We start from the raw sequence: 19,862 nt of genomic DNA, 5'->3' as shown, positions 1-19,862 counted from the left end.
GCCATCTGATTGGCTACAGATAATTGCCTGTTGAAAATAATGCATTTGTCTCAAAAAATGCACACACAAATGCAGTGAAGTTCACAAATGACAGGCTGAACATCCAAATGTGTTTTGGATGAAAACTGCAAATACCTTTAAACACATATATGTGTGTATTTGTACTACATGTATTTAAAACCAAAAATATTAGTGTGTGCATCAGAAATACATTTGTGATCCTTATATATATATATGTGTGTGTGTGTGTGTGTGTGTGTGTGTGTGTGTGTGTGTGTGTGTGTGTGTGTGTGTGTGTGTGGATTTGTTTTACCTATTTTTTTCTATTTATGTGGACAGTCACTTTTATATAAATCCCAAAATACATTTGCAATTAATATTGAGACTGATCTGACTCCATAGTCTTCACACACATTATTCACAGACTAACAGTTGGTTTCATATTCTTGCTGGAAAGGTTGTCCATCTTCTCCGGTTAAAAATAGATACAAACTTCCATCTATCTTTGAAAGCACCTCTTCTTCTCTGTGGAACTGCTGCCCACCTAAAGAAAAAAAAGATTTTCTCATTTAAGAAGGGCGTTTATCAGTCACAACAAACTCACAAACATGTTGACGAGGAAAATGTGTTTTCAGCCCTGGATGGAGTGAACTTTGATTCACGTGCAATCAGGTGTGGCCGAGATATGAATCTTGGATCTGTCTTATCAGCACCGCTTGTATCTAGGGCATAGATGCTGCTGTTGTTTTCAAACTGCAAGGAGGCTCGTTCTGTGTGAGTGTGACTTACAAGAGGTCTGTTCAGGCTCTGGACGAAGCTGCATGCACACAGGAGGGAAGTCTCCAAACATGGCAACCATCACCTGCAGTAGACTCACGAGGTCGCATTCGCCCTGATAGGGAAAAGGTAACGCCACACGAATATAACAGGGCTGTAAAGCTGTAAACCACACTGTGCATTGCATTATCAGTTCTACACCCTGTTGATGCAATTGTCTGACTTTTCATACATTCAGTCCTGTGAAAGAATACAAGATTACAATTCTCACATTCTTCCACTCGTCCAGGTAAGGTAGTATGACTTCACCACTGCTGGAGACGTATTTTCCTCTGAGGACCATCATCCCGCGCGTGGGTCTGACATAGCAGATGGGAGCAGTTTGGGGGTATTTTTCCTCAATCCAGAGGCACACCGGGATGTTGTAGGCCACATCTTGAGTAAAAATGGGGGAAAAGCTATTTTTTGTCTTGCATGTTTTGAGAGATTTCTTATTTTGGATTTGAACTGATGAGAATCGATGTCAAAGTGAGCTTGTTGTCACGATTTGTCTGTTTCTGAGGCTCACACAGTACATAATGCAAAGTCATTGTTACCTCGAAAAGTGACAGGAATGGTTCCAGTTAGGCTCATCAAGTCCTTTGTGGTTCCATCATTGTAAACTGTAGGAAGAATGAAATAAATTAAACAATGACCACATCACTGAGAGCACAAATTTTCCACAAGTTCAACAACAGACTGCTAGCTGTCGTTTTGCTTCTTACCGTATTTATCCATCATGGGTACGAGGTTGTTGAAGTGAGTCAATGCAACGTTTATTTCATGGGCCACAAGCCTGCGACAATATGTCTTGAAAACAAAAAGATGAAAAAGAAACACTGAAAAAAACAAATCTGTGCCGCATATACAACGTGTCGATGGATGGTTTGATTGAGACAAAATAAATTCTTTCAATCGCTGATTATTCTCACCTTAGGAAGCATTCTCTTAATCTTGTCTCCATAGTACGACATGATGACGGTCTTTCCAGAAGGAAAATATCACTTTTATCACTTCTGTGTCTTTCTGGTCAACAACGCTCAACAATCCTCAACCTTTTGTCCGTCTCCGGTTTATAGGATTTCTCCAGTCTTTTATGACCCTTGGAAGCCAGTAAGAGAACAGCTTGACAATTATGCAAATCATCTGCCCTAAAAAGCAGCGAACAAACAAGACAGCAAAATAACAGTGACCCAATAAACCAATATATGTGTAGATTAGTATTATTGCTAATGATAACATGAGACTGATTGATCAGTAACAGGATTAGAAAAAAGCATTCAGATTTTTTCATATGGCTTGTTTATCACTATTTTACAGCTATTTAGCAATTAGAATTATATTTGCAAAGTGCTACCAATAATGACAATCATATTCACATGTCATAAACATAGTAACATAAATAACCAGCAGTAATTAAAGAGAGACCTTTGATGGCAGCTTACTATGCTTTTACATTATCAGTAGAGATTGGCTGAATCTTTACAATTAGGTCAGTCTGCGTCTGACAGATTTGACATTTGATTTAACATGTCTTCATATATCATTAGAGAATATGTAACATTACAATACATTTATGTTCTTACGCCACGTCTCATCCAGCTACCTTCATTCACTCCTCAAAATAGAATTTCGTCCATACTTCCTCCTTCCTTTTCAGTTACTAGAGGTGACCAGAAAAACTACACAATTTCCTTATTTTCTGTGCAATGCAGTTGTTTTCTTTAAACGGTCATGCATCGGTTGGATAGAGAGGCAAATATTTACCACATAAATGTCAGACCTGATATCAACACCCCAGTTTACCAGGAAAAGATGAACTGAACTTTAACAAAGCAGAACCAAAAACATCTCGTAAATGGTGCTGCGGATGGTAAAACTCTTGTGTAAACACAGGATTTATGGCTGCTCTTTGAGCTTTAATCACAGCTGGTCTTGCCAGCATTGTGTAAACTACACCATATTGTGCATGATGATCCTGCCGTCCAAACAAAACACTGGTCAAGAACGTTTACATATTTCAGATGTGTTTGCGCTCGACGAAAAACAGTTTGTTTGGTGTTTTTGAGCAAATATCTGTCCCCGTCTATGTCACACTCTCAAACATGTTACACAAAGCAGCCTGTAGGTGGCAGCAAATCTCAAATTTGAGAGAAGCGTGATGTGAAAGTTAGATGGTTGCCAGACCACAGACACGGTTTCATCTTGACATCTTTATTCCTGTCCTGCAATACATTTGCCACATTTTCAAAGAGTAAATACATCTTAAATAGCTAAACAGTTGACATTTTCACAAATTTCTTCCACGCCTCCATTCCACAGTTTGCAAGGGAGAAACAAGCCCTTGACTCCACTGTATCCTTGTGCAAAACTCCCAGTGGTAAGTACAGTCTTTGTCATGCTTGCCAGGTTTGCTGACATGTACAGTATACTTGTGGTTTGCTGGCTGGAGTGTCCCTGCAGCAACATGACGCTGATATTCTAATGCAATGGGAATTTAAATACATAGATTTGTGGAATTCTATGGGATTATTATCATGGATGTAATAGATCGACAGGGAGAGGACAGGCATACCATCAGGACTGTTATTACATGTTACAAACGCCACACTTTTTTTCCCCATTAAAAAGTTTGAGTAAAATGGGTGAAAAATAAATGTTAGGAACAACACAGCCAAAACTGGGACTAGGGAACAAAATCCTGCATTATTTCAATATTGTAAATTTTAAACACGAGGCTTCTTTCAAACAACATCTAAGGACTCAAACACATTCACAGTTCGTATCCTTCCTCCAAGCAGAGAAATGAACAGGTAACTGATAAAAACTTGACTGCTACCATCCACACAGCGACTAGACTGGTCATATTTCTCGAAGCCATGTTGTGAGTGAAAAAGAGTCACTTTAAACTGTACAAAATCAGAAAATAAAAATTCTGTTTCCCTTAAAAAGGAGACAATGGCAAAAGAACATTTGACGTCTTTGATGGAAGAGGTCTGAGACGTCTGAGGTTTGCATCTGAAGTCTGTTGCCAAAACCTGCCTGTAGTGTCTGGAACTCCATTATTATCACACATGACCAATCCTCAGAACTGCTAAAAGCTTAAACTGCACTAAAAGCAGCAATTCCTCTGAAGCTCCATCACATGTTCCAGTGTAATGTGAACGAAACATCATATGAACACGCGAGCTAGACAGCTTGGCTTACACTGGGCTTTGTCAAATGAATTCTCTTAAACTCAGTCTGCTTAAACAGAATCACATTCAGACACACGTGCCATCACAGAAAAAAAAAACGTTTTTCTCTAAACAATCAGTGTAGTGTTTTTTCTTTTTTAGGGACTCCTCTTTCAAATTCTATACAGCGCATGTCTAAACTCAGCACACTTCTATGTTTTTTTTTTTTTTTAGTTGCACACACAATCAAACAAAAACGACTCAGCCAACAGAACACATACTCGTCTCAGGTAGAGCTTGCTGCATATACTGTATGAGGTACAAACTAGCTAACAGATAAGGCAAAGTAAACACAGAGCAGTCTTTTTCATGTAGGCAGCAAATTAATGCAGTCATGGAGAGCACAAGCTAGTCTGTATTAAGAAACAAGCAATGCACTCCATTATCCATCACCTATTACACACAATAGTCCCACGTACACAGTAAATATAGTTGTGACATGATTAGCACCTGACCGGTTATTGTTCCACTGTAGAGTTGAGGTGGCAGAGAAAGAGGAGCAGTTTGAGGATAGTATGGTGTGTGGGAAAAAACAAACAAACAAACTGACTCTGAGGCAGGACTTGTGCGTTACACTCTGCAAAGCTAACTGGTGACATCCTCTAAGCCTGGTTTCCAGGAACGTTAGGTGAGACCTTCCTGGACCCTGATTCCTGAGCCTTATAATCCACAAGGAGCGACTCTTGCCACCTAAAAACAGCTGTTATTACTGTGTAGTAAACAAGAGTTGTGCACCATACAGTCACTTAAATGAAATGCAAGAAACATCAACTGGTTGTCATTTTGTCTAAAACCATAACCTGTTATTGTGTAACTGTACAAGTGTCGGGTTTTCCTCCTATTCTACAGGCAACCTTCTCCAGCGTCAGCAACTGGAAAAATGACAACTACACTTTCATGCATGGTACCTCTCCTTTCTAAACCAAAGTACAACAGGAAAATAAGTAGCCATAAGAGGTGGTTTATTCCCAATACTCTGTGTACAGTAAAGAATCCTATTGCACCAGAACCTAAGTACACTAGCCATTACTATTATTATTCCACAAGGACAACTGTCAGCAAAGAAACATCTGTAAGGAGAGAAGGCCGCCGCACTCTGCAAATCCATCTGTCTTTATACTCTCCATTCAACATTTCTGTCCCAAAAGGAATTCCAAACTACGTCAGGCAGGTCATGAATAAAATGTCAAACCAGGTGCCGTCTGAAATAAACACCCTTGCTCACATATTGCTCAGTGACTTTCAAATTCTATAATCACAAAATAAATGTTCCATATCAAAAACAAAATCAAAAGATTTTTTACAGCTAGGCTAACTGCTAAACAAGAAGAAATTATACTCGTTCCCAAGTCAGCCCCCACCCTCTGCATCCAGTATGATGACGGGACTACACAGCCATTCGAGGGAAACCAAAGGCAGGTAGAGAGGAATAGGGAGTAATTTGTGTGAGAGGTGTTTGGGTAACTAAATGTCCTTTCCAGTCCTTTCCATGTAAGTCAGTCAGTCCTTCCAGTGGGCAGGCAGGGGGGATGGAATTAGGCTTTCAAGGTGGGCGGAGGTCAGAGACACCCCCTTTAAGACCAGTGTTGAGACTGAAAACAATAAGTTAGTAGGAAACTTGTGGAGCTACCCAGCAAGACCACACTGGAGTTGGCAAACAGTCAATAGTGGTGTTGCTCACAGGTCGACGTGTGGACCAAAAAAGGGGCCGGACGAGGCTAACTCAGGTAGCCACATAGGCAACAGTCCAGATCCTCCTTTCCATGAAGGTCTATGGTTCAGTCAGCTCTGGTGGTTTCCTTGAGAGCTTTTGCTGCAATCGTCCTCTTTTTGAAAAAAGTTTAGATTTCATCATTGACTTGTTTTATCGTTCTATCTTTAAGTCCATGCTGCCACTACGCGCTGTAGCGTTTCTCCTCGACGTGCAATGGTCAGCTGGGGAATGAAATGACACAAGAAGAGGACACAGATGTTAGTGCCATTTTATTGTTACTATGAAAACAGACGCAGATATGGTTTCACATTTGTTTTCATTTACGATGAGCAACATGTCCCATGGAACGTGTTTCTGGAGAAAATGTCTCACCTGCATCACGATACCACACAGCGACAGCTCATACAGTCCTGACCGCTCTCGTCAGGTGGATTCAGCTTCCTCAGCTTATGCTGTCTGATCTCCCGAACCAGTGTGTAGAAGGCGTCCTCTACTCCCTGTAAACACGCACACACATACACACACGTACACACACGTACAGACAGACAGACAGACAGACAGACAGACAGACAGACAGACAGACAGACAGACAGACAGACAGACAGACAGAAAAAGGTTACAGAACAATTTAGGTACTTACAATGGTCATGTTTTAGTACAGTACAGTACACAGACAGCAAACCTCTCAGGTGTACTCACCATTGAGAGGCCTGGCAACATCACCATGGCAACCCAGATAATTTCAGACACCATTAATCAAGAAATCATAATGATTAAGAAGAAGTTATGGCTTAGTTCTTTACATATGACAGACTTCGTGCAGGTTCAGTGATGAATTTGACAGACTGTACGCAGCTGAATAATGTGTGACAGTGAGTCAGTGCGGTGACTTGTCCTCACGGAGGCCTTTCAAATACTGGAGCTCTGCTCTCAAGCCAAGGTAACCTGGCTATGAGTCACTGCCTGCAGCATAATAAAATGCTCTCAGCAACACAAATCACATCATGCCACGGGCCATTCACTGCTCTTCGTGTGCACGAACACACGTGCAAAATGTTAAATGGCAGAGCCTGTACCAGAGCACTATGAGAATTTGTTGACTACAGACTACAGATTCAGCACATTTAGTTTTGTGGCTCGTAAAGATGAGGACAAAAATTAAGATATCAGTGAAATTTAAAGGTGATATAGAATAACAGAGAGAAAGAAAAGGGTTATTCCATGAAGTGCGCGTATGGTATGTACGTGGGTGCTTCTTGTTCACTGCCTACCTGTCGTGTCTTGGCAGAGGTCTCGATGTAAGGAATTCCGTAGGAGCGGGCGAGTTCCTGGGCTTGCCTTGTGTCTACTGTGCGTGCCGGGAGGTCACATTTGTTTCCCACAAGGACCATGGGAACATCGTCTGAGTCCTTCACACGTTTAATCTGTTCTCTGTGAAATATAAAACAAGAAAATCGCAACAGTTGACATTTCATTTGCAAAACTCTTCCTGAACCCACCCCTGTTTAATCACAGTGACATATCTCGTCTGGGATCCTCCCTGCTTCATAAACAACAGCAGCTCCACCACTGGAGAGCCAACCACCCAGGGAGCTCTAGGACCCTGAGGAAGAGTCAGGGCCCTTCGGTGCTGGGCCGTGCTGCACTGCTGAAGGAGGGAGGTGGAGAGGAAAGCAGGGAGGGGGGGAGGGATGGACAACAGGCAGGCGGTGAACAGCATTACCTCATCACTACAGCAGCAAGCGCCAAACGCCAAGCAGCCAGGGGGACTGAGTGAGAGGAGTGGGTCAGATCAATCTATCAGATCAGCCCTTCCTTTCCCTGAGCCACAGTACAGCAGGATGCATCCACTACAGTCAGCCCTGCCCATCTGCAGTCAACACTGCTGATGGCGTTCATGAGCACAGTGGCTCTGAGTCTTGATGTCAAAGCAGACATGCTACTCTGTTTAGAATACTCGCTAGTTATATTCTGGTGATGCAGGTATTTCAAGTCTAATAGAAGAAGAAATAAGAATTTAAAAAAAGAAATAAAATCAAAATGCAGTGCTCAGTTTCAAGCAGGTGACATGCGAGTGTGTGTTAACAGTTCAGGAAGAAGTTTTGCAAAGAATGCCTCTGACTATGTTTGCCTGTAAAACAGACAACAGATCTTTCAATAACTCAGTGGCTTTCACCGGCCCATCACCTCTTCTCACATCCAGCCAAAGATCCATGCATACTTTTCACTAGTTCCACAATGGTTTAACAGTGATACCAGTAGTTGTGTTAAAGCTAGGCACAAAAAAGGCTGGGCTGCAATGGCAGCAAGCCAAAGAAATGTGTGCGCAATACACTCAAAAGCCCTGCAAATCTCTAAGAGGAGGTGGCAAAGTTAATACACAGCCTCTTTTACTTGCCACGTGTAAGACTGGCAAGTGCGCTTCTAATGTGATTAGAAAGACAAAATGTGGGAAAGAGAGAGAACACAGTCATCTCCAGCTGAATTCCCACCCCGCCTCCCTGTCTCCTTCCCTGTCCTTGAAAGTGCTACCTCTCCGCGCTCCTCTAATTGAGTCGGGATCGATTTCATTGGCATCATGCTGTAATCCTCCTGTTGGGGGCTAAGCTTTCTTTAGCCGTGTTAAACGCTACAGCATGACATCACCCCACTACTGCAGAGAGCTGGCACACATGCATATGCACACCCTCTCCACCCAGACCCCATGGGAGTCCCTGCAACACACTGCATTTCCAAATACACACACACAACCTTAGAAGAGAACTAACATACTCATGTCAGAGCTCCACCCCGACTGATCTATGATCTGACCCTCTTTCTTTGCCTCACTCTTAGACACACGCATGCATACATACACACACACCTGTACTGGTGAATGTCCTCAAAAGACTTTGTGTTGTTGATGGCGAACACACAGAGGAAACCCTCCCCTGTCCTCATGTACTGATCCCTCATGGCACTGTACTCCTCCTGACCTGCAGTGTCCAGGATGTCCAGCAGGCAGGTCTCACCGTCAATCACAACCTGTTTCCTGTATGAGTCCTGCAGAAAATAGGAGAAACTCCATCAGTTAGAGAGGCGGTAAAGACATCAGTCAAAGGTGCGAGTTAGCAGACCCACAAGAGATGTTCAGGAGAGATTTGAGGAAACTGTGGGCCTGTCACTGAAGCTGTCACATCCTTGGCTTTGGTTGCTCAATGCTAAGCATCATGTACATATACTGTGTATTAACTGGTATCTGTTATTAAACCCCAGTGACTTCCAGGTCAAATGAACATCAAGAGGTCAGAGGAGCAGGGTATCGGAGCCAGTGTTTAGCCTTCCAACATGCACGCCACAAAAACATGGAGTGCCGTCCCTTTGTTTGTTAGAGCATAGGGGCCAGGAATGCAAACACACAAAAAGAACATTGTCTGGCCAGAGGCAGGCGTGGTGAGAAAGAGAGGGAGAGAGTGGAGACAGAGAGGGAGAAAAAGAGAGGAGAAAACATTCTCACTGGCTTCCCTCTCCTCTTAGCAATGTCTGCAATGTCGTTCAGTGTCTTATTTTCATGAAAATATAAGAATTAAGGGGGGGCGGGGTAAACATTTCTTCTTGAAAAGAAAACTTGACATTTCTTGCAAGCCTGACAATTTGGAGAACTGCCATAGCATTCCATTATTTAAATTACATTGATTTGGACTGAGCTGTCGTCTCACTGGGGTCCAGGAAATATTCTTCAGCGGTGAAAGTGGGAGTGGACGTTTGACATATACACTGTAAATTTGTGTGCAGATTAAAGCTGCAGTAGGTAAGATCGAGAAGAGAGCAGACTTAGCTGGAAAATTTGAACCAACACAAGTTCCATGTCACTCCCCCTCCCTCTCTGCTGCACTCATGCCCTGCCTCCAAGCCCCTCCTCCCTGCGGCGTCTGTGCGGAAGCCGTGACAACCAGTAACGTTAGCCTTAGCATCGGAAACAAGCTAACTCTGCCCAGCTGCTACATCACAGTTGCTAACATGCCATATGTGCTGCGGAGTGTTACTGTAACAATCACCATATTAGCTTTATGGTTATTTGTTGTCTTAGCTGTATATGCTGTTGTTGGCAGTGGCAGTATGAGCAGTTTCTCCTTTGCGGGTGGCTGTTGCTCTGCCATAGCTTTCACTAGCCTCCTGCCGCCGCTTAGAGCTGTTTGACTGAGCGTCAGCCAGCAGCATGAGCAGAGGGAGGTGGTGGTTCACAGCGTGTGTGAGTAGTGATTGACAGATGTCAGACACTCCCTCAGATGCTCCTCTGGCTCTGATTGTTTGTTTTGTGTCAGACGCAGTGGATTCTTGCAAATCGCAGTAGGTGGGACCAATGGAACCGTTTTTTTCCACAGACTTCATGTACTGCTGTCTGGGCATAGGGACAGTTTTAGCAAATATGACAAAAAAGTACTTTTCTACAAGTTACCTACTGCAGCTTTAATGCATGCAGCTCTACCATAACTATTGAAGGAAAACCTGGAAAAAATGTATTCTCAATGTGACCAACCCTTCACCATCTTCTCACCACAGATCCCAAGATGCCTCCTACAAGAAAAACGTGTAGAACATGCAGAAGAGAGTCATACCTCTATGGTAGGGTCATATTCATCCACAAAGTGGTTCTGGATGAGCTGGATGGTGAGTGCACTCTTGCCCACGCCTCCAGCTCCCACCACCACCAGCTTGTACTCCGTCATCTTTGCCGCTGCTGCTCACCACACACACCACTGCTGGAGAGAAGAAAGGGAGCACAGAAAGGTGCCGGTTACACTCTGACAGACATACAAAGAGCTTTGACAAGCTATTGTCTGACACTGAACTGTCCATGATGCGGTCCACAACCTGTGGCACAGACAAAGCAAACAGTTATTACTATTACTGTCCAGTGGTGAGTAACATTAGTGGTGAGTAACATTAGTGGTGTGTGTGTGTGTGTGTGTGTGTGTGTGTGTGTGTGTGTGTGTGTGTGTGTGTGTGTGTGTGTGTATAGTGGAGGCTGAGGTTGAGACCCTCAAAGGGGAATGTGAAAAATGTGCTGAAGGTACTCAATGTTCCAATCCTCTCCCGCTCAGCGTGAGCAGCAGAGACTGTGTATGAGAGGGAGAGCTGGGGAGGCAGCAAGGGAGACGGGGAGCGACACTGACAGACTGACCATCATGACTCAGGCTTCACTTTACTGATGCCTACCTGTGAACCCTCAGCAACAGATGCCACAGCCAGTTATCATAGATGAAATAAACAGAAATAAATGAATACGACAAAAAAATAGAGCAATGACAAAAACACACCGAACAAAAGATTTTAGAGAGCAAAATGTGTAAAAAGTTTGATATCTTTCAGAACAATCTGCACCAATTGGTCCTCTCAACAATGAGTTAAATGCTACTGCTAACAAATGTAAGCTATTGTGACAAACTGGTTTTTGCTGGTTTGCCTTGCTTTTTCCATAGAGATCAGTCATAGCAACAGAATAAGAGGCCTAAAAGAGACTTTTATGACTCCAGGTGTGCCTGCAGTTGTCCCCTATGGACTCACTGAACCCACTTAATAGGTCTAGTGGACGCAACAGGGCTGCCCTCACTATAAATCAAGGCATGTTATTAAAGAAACATGTCTGTCTAGAGAGAACATAAGTGATATCTGTTTCCTGTTGGCTAAAAGTCACACAACACAGGTAAACCTTTACAAGACTTTACAGACCTAGAGGGTATTTGGAGGCAGAACAGACTTGACAGAAGTGACAGGTAGGATTTCAAGGACAATTCTGAGTTATCAGTGAAAAACTACTAATCCAGATTTAATCTGAAAGACCAGGCGTGCACAAAAAATGTGGAAAATTTTGCAGAAGATACCACAGTGACAACTATCGAGTCAGCAGGAACCACACATGTATCTACATGCACAGACACAAGGCAGTACACAGACAGACAGACAGAGAGACAGACAGACGGACAGACAGACAGACACGGATTCCCTGACATCACCATGACCCGCACTACACTGCTGGCCAGTGAAATTCCAGCTGTGTTGAGTCAGTGGGCAGAGAAAGTAGTCATGTGGGTGTTTCCATTACAGACAGTGGCAAAGTGTGACTCAGCTTATTTCAAATTTACCACAAAATTAAGAAATCCATGACCTCAAAAGGACCCAATTCCAGCCCTTCAGCAAGACATGATGGCACATGATGAGTCAGAATTGGAAAGACACAAAGGCCTCATGGAGATTTTACAAGATTAAATCAAATGCAAGCTCAGGCTAGTGTGACCAAACCTATGGCTAACCACAAGTCAAGTCTGCTGGAGGCCCGTAACAACCGCAGCAGCCTCCTGTGGTTACGGCTTCAGCTTGGCAACATGCAGACAACAATGAGTGGTCAGGTGATATCATCACAGCGATGTCATCTCTGATGTCAGAGTACAGAGGAAAATCACTGGGAATTCCAGTACCGCCACGGGATGCAATGGCACTTGAGCGGCAGTTTAGTTTCACTTTCTGTTTGACCATAGTGACCAAAAACTCAAATCTAGCCATTTTTAGGTATCTATACTTTTTGATTTCAGTCATTAATTTAACTGAACGGTGCCAGTGACATAAGAATCACATCATGCCCTGGTACAGGCCAGGTTGTGAAAAAATATATATAGAAATAAAATTGATAAATTAAATAAAGCTGGAATGTAACATTATGTAGAATGTATATAAAAACACAATTCAATCATTTGCAAATGAACTGAGTTTACTGTCAACAGTTTTACAACCTGTTGCTGCATCAAATTCAGAATAAGCACATGGTTAGAAAAATAAATGAAGTTGATGAGGTAAAACATTAAATAGATTGTCTTTGGACTGTTTTCAACTGAGTTTATGTCAAAAAGGATTAGCGAGTTAGCGCTTTCTGTTTTATTTCTGTTTTACACAGCGTCCCAGCTTTTTTTGGACTCTGGGTTGTACATACTCTTGTCTACATCTGCACCACCCTAACAGCCAAAGCAGCCTTGTTTCTCTTCCTCAAAAGTATTCTGTCTGGCAGTTCAGATGAAGCAGCTCAGAGTGAGATAAGGTCATGTGGGGTTAAACAGCTTGGCCTGACAGTGTCTCATTTTGCTGAATGTTTCTTAAGTGAGCAGAAGAAAAACATGAACCTGCACCACTTGCTGGAGTGTCCAATCAATCTGTCAGCATTTCATGAGCACCCCAGGTCCCATGTTCTGCTTTACCTTATCCAACTGTCGTCCCCAGAATAAAATACACCCTGTGTAGCTCTGTTATGCAAACCTCTTGGTCACTACAGACGGGTGAACATCAGTGCTTTAGACTGGCTGAGCAGAACACATACACACCCTCTCTCTAGTGTTTTATCTCCCAAAGGAGCACACACAAACATACACATACAGCTGGAGCGAATCTTAAACTTGACTTGTAGAAAGAGAGGAGTAACAGGTGGACATCTTAACAGTCAAGACATCCAAAGAAAACTAAAACTTCAAAGCTAATTCAGTCGTGGGGAGTCAAAAGTAACAGACATGCACCTACTGTACATTTTTCACTGAGTGTGGCGTTGTATTAACAGAATCTGTGCTCACCTCACTAACTTCTTGTTATTGGTGTCTGAGATCTGTGGATGAGTGACTGTGCAAATGTGTGTGCAGACTAAGATTAGCCACAACTAAGACTGGCTCACTGATGTTAATGATTGACAAAAAAGCAGACTTGCTAACTGACAACATAGCTATTTAGCAGTTCTCATTCAATCACACACACACACACACACACACACACACACACACACACACACACACACACACACACACACACACACACACACACACACACACACACACACACACACACACACACACACACACACACACACACACACACACACACACACACCAGTAATCCAGTAATCCATCGCTTGCCTTAATGGAACAGGTAGCTCTGAGCACCATGACTAATATCAACAACAGCCACCTTGTAAAAATACCCTCACCGCTATAATTCTCAAGTGCAACAGGAAGGGAATTATCCTGACCCCTCAATCTTGTGGCCAAACATTTAGCTTCCTTTTTCCCTCACTGTATCTAAATCAACCTGGTACACAGTGCAGCCTGCCCTGGCTGGAGTACAGAGACCAGAGCAGAGCCAGCCCAGCTCCTCGCAGCCTCCTTTAACCAAACAAACAGCAGTTGTGCGAAGAGGAGAGCCTTGCAGGGCAGACAGACGCTGGAACACCTTTGGTCACTGTAGGCTACAAGCTAAGAACATGGGAAGGATTCAGATGAGGACAAGTCAGAAAACGAATCAAGTTTAATGTGAAGGAAACAGCATGGAAGCAAAATAACATGTTAAAGTACAAACTGATTGGAGAAAGTGGACTTTCTCTCTTATCCAATTCACTACAGCAGAGGAGTGTGCCATCAGGCCTACAACTAAGAGCTGTTTTCATTATTGATTTAGCCTGCCGCATTATTTTCCTGATTAATCGATTATAAATTGTTTGGTCTATCCAAAATACGTCCTCAAATTAGTCAAGATAGTGACAGACAGTGTTTAGCACAGACACATTAGCACTGGCAGATATTTCACAGGATTAAAAACAAATAGATTAGAGTACAAATGACAAAGATCGACCTTTATGAATGGTGTTGCCATTACAAAGTTTAAAGAGTTTCTATTCAAACTGCAAAATGTCCCACTCAGATGCATAACCTTATCAACAACGATTGAGTACGAATACCTGATGATATACTGTTATCAGATTTTTTTTGAAAGTCTGAAATACTGTTAATTAATATTCAGTCGATCATCTGAGTGATGTGTCGAGTAATGGTTTTAACACTGGCATGGATTACATATTATCTCGACAAGACCATCCCCAGTGCAGTCTGGCAGATGAAGCTGACAGAGCAGGATAGTGAAGATCAACTTCGGTTGCCTTCTGATTCACTCTACTGTAACCGACCACAACCCAAATCTGAACCATATACCCTCACTCAGTGACCTTGAATGCCCCACACATTCAGGTTTGTCTTGGAATAACAGTTCTGTTATAAGTATTTACTGGTTAATCAGATCTTCCCAAAGCTTCCAGCGTGCACACGTACCCAAACTTTACTCCGCTCATCATGACATATTCATGCACACAAACTCGTGCACAAAAAGCATCTCAATAACTAATATGGATTGCTATGTATCACATCTTCAATCCTAAATAGCGGCAGATGAAAATGTAGGGCACACACACACACACACACACAAATAAAAACCAAACGAGATTGACACCTGCACTCACTCACGCCCACAGCTCTCCCAACTGCGACATGGCTGGTTGCTGCATTTCTTCTACATAACCAGATCTCAAGTGCACACCTGCCAGACGATTAAAATTTACAGGCTGAAATGCAAATTCAACACACCCGCGGCTGCTACTGGGAGACTGGAGGAAGGAAAACAGACAGCCATGCCATCTCCTCCTCTCTCAAACTAGGCCACGACAGCGGCTGATTAATAATCCACGCATACGTATGGAGACGAATAGCAAAATTAATCATTGATAGAGATTGCTTAGAGATTGTTGTCTCTTTCTCAGAGCCACTTGTTGTCAGTAGGGGCTCTTACAGAGCTGGTCTTTGTGAGGACTGAGAGGAGGGATGAGGACACAGCTGCAGGAGATCACAATCATCGGTGCATCATCAATCTCTTTACATATTTCGTGTGCCTATAGCAGTGTTGTGCCCTCCACTGCAGTCCTGATTTCCATAGTGTGCAGTAGCTTTTGTCAGTGCATGGCTAACCTGCTGGATGAAGTCCTCATTTGCCCTAGACGTGCAACAGTTGGCCACATTTGCACTTGCACAAACAAACACACAAGTATACCTGTACCTGTAACTATGCATACAACCATGATGAGGTCATGCAGTCTTTGTTTCATTCAATGTACATATCAGACAACAAAGTTACTAACAAAACCAGTTCATCAAAGGTGAACAGAGTAAGCTTCCTGAGAACGGCCAAAGCTGCACCATCATCTGCAGTTTGGAGACCTATTCCACTCCAAAGTCGCCCAAATCTCTCCACAGCTGTCCCCTTTTTGATCAAGGAGCACTATAGTATGTCTGTGTTTAGGGTTATTTATAGCTGGTCACCTCCAGCCTGGGAAATTAACAGTTCATTTTGAAACCCTAGAGCGCCGCCTGGACCAAGAGGATAATCTTACATGACAGCTTACGGAGGGTGCGAGTACAGAGCAGAGCGAGGGGTGATGGGAGGAGAGTGACTGAGGGTGGGGGGGGGGTACTCTTACTATGTGCCAAGGGCATAGAAAACCACAGGAGGGAGGGGTCGACCTGGAAACTGAAAAATGTAGACAGAAATCAATACTGAAAATGATCAACATTCTCTGGCTTTTTTCCCCCAGCTAACACAGCTGTGTGGCACCGATAGCTGCAGTTGACAAACATCTCTTTACTTCTCCTATGATGCCTCATTACCTGGAAAACAGTTCCATCACTTCGAAGCACATGACGCTAGAGACAGGACACACGAACGGCCGTCTTCCTCCACATGCATTCTGCCCTCCATTAAAGTGCTTAATTGGTTAAAGAATCCATACTGCCACAATCCCACTGCAGAGATAATTGATTTTTAATGGAGAGATGATGGTAAGGAGACCCTCTCTAGGGAGGTATCATGGTCGAACACTGAGACTCCAAGACCAATCCTAGAGTCTTGATAGCCCACCGCACCCTCCCACCGCTCTCCAATGACATCATCCTCCTAAATGGCATCCAAACATAAGTGTTGACCGGCAGCTGAGGAATCACTACTCTGCTCTCTGAGGCCAATGAAACACAAGTGAGGACTTCGAGCAAATCTTATGAAGTCCAGTAATTCAGTCGTTTTTTAAAGAAGGACTATCCACTTAATTCCTCCTCTAGAGCAGGAAGCCAGAGAATTTACGAAAACTTGAATGAAACCATCATTTTGCTCAAAGAGAATCCTTCAATAAACAATTTCTCCTCCCAACATTTCCCCCCTCACAAACATTTACATAAAGAGTTTGTGCGTGCATCTGTGTATATACATGCATGCTTAAACAAGCTGCTCTTAAAGGCAATGGAGTACAAGTGACCTTTTCCCCACTGGGTCATCCTTTCAGTTTGTCGGGTAGGGTGAGACAGTGGAGGCAGCAGCAGAGATGAAAAGACCAGCTGACCTCCACACAAAGGCCTGCCAGTTAGAGGAGCCATGAGGCTTATCATCAGACACCAAACACCCCAAAACTAATCAATGGTCTTTTTTTCCAATCACAGGAATGAGTGAGTCTTGTCTATTTGTCTCCAGTTTGTGAGTGCATGTGAAGACACTCTGCACGGAAAGCACATGGTGGGTCACCATGTCAACCTGTAGAAGATCTCACCCAATGTTTAGTCAATTCTCCAAAGGAAAAAGAAAAAAAAAATCAACTCAGGAGAACGACATGAACCATCTTTGAGCCTCACACAAACACATTTAACAAATCAAAAACCCCACACGTGAAAGCAGTAAAAGAAAAAAGCTGTTGTCATTTGTTAAATCTTAGTATTGAGAGAAGTCACATTGATTTTGGCATGCAGCTGGGCACCACCCAGGCTACAGCTGTTCAGAGAAAGGGACAGGAGATTAACATCACACCTCTACCACTGGCCGGACTACCTCCAGCTGTTTTCCAGCTGCCTGAATTCTTGCCTTCACTCCGAACTCTGCAGACACTGATGTGCAATTCACATGACTAACACTTGATCTTCTTAACGGAACCCATGCGGTCCGCAATGTACTCCTGCCTATATAAGAAACAAACTATGTGGTTGACTTGTTACTCTATGTGATGCAGCTAGCAGCGGTGATGGTGTGGTGGATGGAAAGATGAGATGTGAAGAGGCGTCAGTCAGTCGGTCATATGCCAAAAAGCCAAGAATAAACACAAAACTGAAACACTTTTTCTTTTGCTGGTTTCAAATGGGGCACTAACTTAAATGTCTGAGGCTACTTCGTGTGATGAATCCAGTGAATTGTGACGAGGATTTATTTCAGCTTGGGATGGGAACATTGGTCCCTCTCATGTCTAACAGCCTCTGTGGACATATTTCCTGAGCGAGGGACGATTAACAGTTGCACCGTCTTTGCCATCTTTTCCATTTTAAACTTACAAAACAGCTTTAACGGACAGCCTCCAGAGCAGAAATAATTCCAAGACAGTCAGCTTTCTACATGCCTTGTAATGGAATCTAACTTCCGCAGTGATACGTTCAGTTTTTACTCAGTGTGACGGGGCGTCACCCTACTTGTCTGTATGGCCACTCTCGGCAGCGGCAACCTCACAGTGAAGATTGTCTTAACATTACACAAAAACAGAGGCCACAGACAGTAAATCTCCCTGTATGGTTTAATTCATTTAAACGCAATCGGTTTCTTTTTCAAAGTGAGATGGGGGGGGGGGGGGGGGGGATCAACGGCGGTGTAATGTCCACCAAAACCAAGTTACAACACCCGAACAGAAGGGAGGCTGTTTATCAACATAGATCATTATTTAAAAACAACAACAACAACAAAATCCATAGCATTTGTAAATCCCCATACGTGCAGCCAGGACTACAAAGCAGGCACGAGTTGTTGAGCTCGAGAGACAGAAGCTCGTGAATTTAAGTGTTATGATAGCTAGCTAACATGTTTTAACTGTGGACCGCCCAAAGCACTGAAAGCATTTCAAAGCGGTATCATTAGACAAAAACAGCCACTGCCGACATATTTCGGACACAGGAATGTGCAGTGCATACTTACAACAAGCAGAGGTCTAATTAGCGACAAGAGCGACGTTCGTCTGCCGGAGAAGAAGAAGAAAATCTTTCAACTCTGCTGCCTCTCAGCAGTAAACCAAAGGCAACAAAATGTTCTTGCTCTGCTTCCCGCCGCCCTCAGATATCTGCACCTTATTTTGTCCGAGTAACTGTTCAATTTTCAGTAGCTAAAAATGCACTGAGGCATTCATTGGTCGTGGCCAAAATGAGCCCGCGTTGAACAATGTGCTTCTAGAGAGAGAAGAGGGGATGAGGAGTGTGTGGAGCCCACGCCCAGCTCTATCAAACATAGAACCGCCCCGGTTACCATGCATGTTACTGCTGCATTCACACGCTGTCGAAAATGTGGGAACTCCACCGTGAAGGCCATCTTACATTAAGTGTTTACTACTCAATCCAAGTTTTCAAAGCTTTTTACCGCTTTGAAATAGACAAGGAATCCCTGCAAACATTTGGATGTCGTAATGAAAACCTATTGTACTGTCTGTAGACTGGCAGTAGACTAGATTTACAAAATACGAAGGTCATTAGTCCAAATTAGCCCTGCTGGACCCCACCCATGTGAGAATTTAACTACCAACCAAACTCTGAAAATATTGTTAACAACTAATGAATCATGATATTTCACATTTGAGCTATTCGCTTAACTTTGAGTGACATTGTGGGGGTAAATGTTTTTGTTTTGTTTTGTTCTTCTTCTTCTTCTTCTTTTTATTAAGGGGGTGTACTTATGGATTAGGGAAACTGGATTCAGATTCAGCGGTAAATTTTTTGACACCAGTTATTGTTTCGGTTTTTCCTTATTACAGTGTGCTTCATTAAAAGAAAACATTGATCGTTCCGACTTGGCTCCTCTTTTTCCTCTTCATTATGACACCGTATCAAAAAGTAGGTCTATGCAACATGGTATGTAATACAGATTATCAGGCATGGAGGAAAATATCGCTTTCTATATAAACGAGCGGTATTACAATGGTGAACACATGACTTTGGGAGATCACTTCTCCAAAGACAGAGTTTACACTCAGCATTTGAAGGCAGCACTACACCAGCGTTGGCGGGTTACAGGGGTTGCTAATAGTGGCAACGTCTCCCCTCGAGCTGTTCTCAAGAGCTAACTGTTACGCATGCACTACATATCCCAGAGAGCCACGGGTCTCTCAGTGCCGTATCCAGGAAGTCGTCTATGGTTGTCAAGCAAACTTTTGCTTGTGAGAAAAGTGCTCTCAGTCTGTAAATGGTACACCG

The 19,862-nt window shown here is 43.2% G+C and overlaps 2 protein-coding genes across 3 annotated transcripts; both read right to left on the bottom strand.

The window, feature by feature from the left end:
- Nucleotides 1-1,082: 1,082 nt before the first annotated feature.
- LOC139337388 (tumor susceptibility gene 101 protein) lies at nt 1,083-1,790 on the bottom strand. Its single transcript, XM_070971933.1, is given in 5 exon segments — nt 1,083-1,168; nt 1,171-1,212; nt 1,374-1,439; nt 1,542-1,626; nt 1,749-1,790. Coding segments are annotated over 5 exon segments (321 nt in total).
- A 1,224-nt stretch (nt 1,791-3,014) lies between these two features.
- Nucleotides 3,015-18,895, bottom strand: LOC139337447 (GTPase HRas). Of its 2 annotated transcripts, none has more exons than XM_070972023.1 (6): nt 18,598-18,895; nt 10,365-10,508; nt 8,630-8,808; nt 7,038-7,197; nt 6,139-6,263; nt 3,015-5,987 (listed from the first exon to the last, which is right to left on the bottom strand). In XM_070972023.1, the coding sequence occupies exons 2-5, from the start codon at nt 10,473-10,475 to the stop codon at nt 6,144-6,146; spliced, it is 570 nt and encodes a 189-aa protein (XP_070828124.1). In that variant the 5' UTR covers nt 10,476-10,508; nt 18,598-18,895; the 3' UTR covers nt 3,015-5,987; nt 6,139-6,143. The 2 variants fall into 2 exon arrangements, with proteins under 2 accessions (XP_070828124.1, XP_070828125.1); XM_070972024.1 differs by having other exon boundaries at nt 10,365-10,505; nt 18,598-18,865.
- Nucleotides 18,896-19,862: the final 967 nt, after the last annotated feature.

Source organism: Chaetodon trifascialis, chromosome 10 (assembly GCF_039877785.1).
Source record: "Chaetodon trifascialis isolate fChaTrf1 chromosome 10, fChaTrf1.hap1, whole genome shotgun sequence".
Taxonomy (NCBI): Eukaryota; Metazoa; Chordata; class Actinopteri; order Chaetodontiformes; family Chaetodontidae; genus Chaetodon; species Chaetodon trifascialis.
The sequence above is the reverse complement of the archived record's forward strand: the minus strand, read 5'-3'. Positions and strand labels throughout refer to the sequence as shown.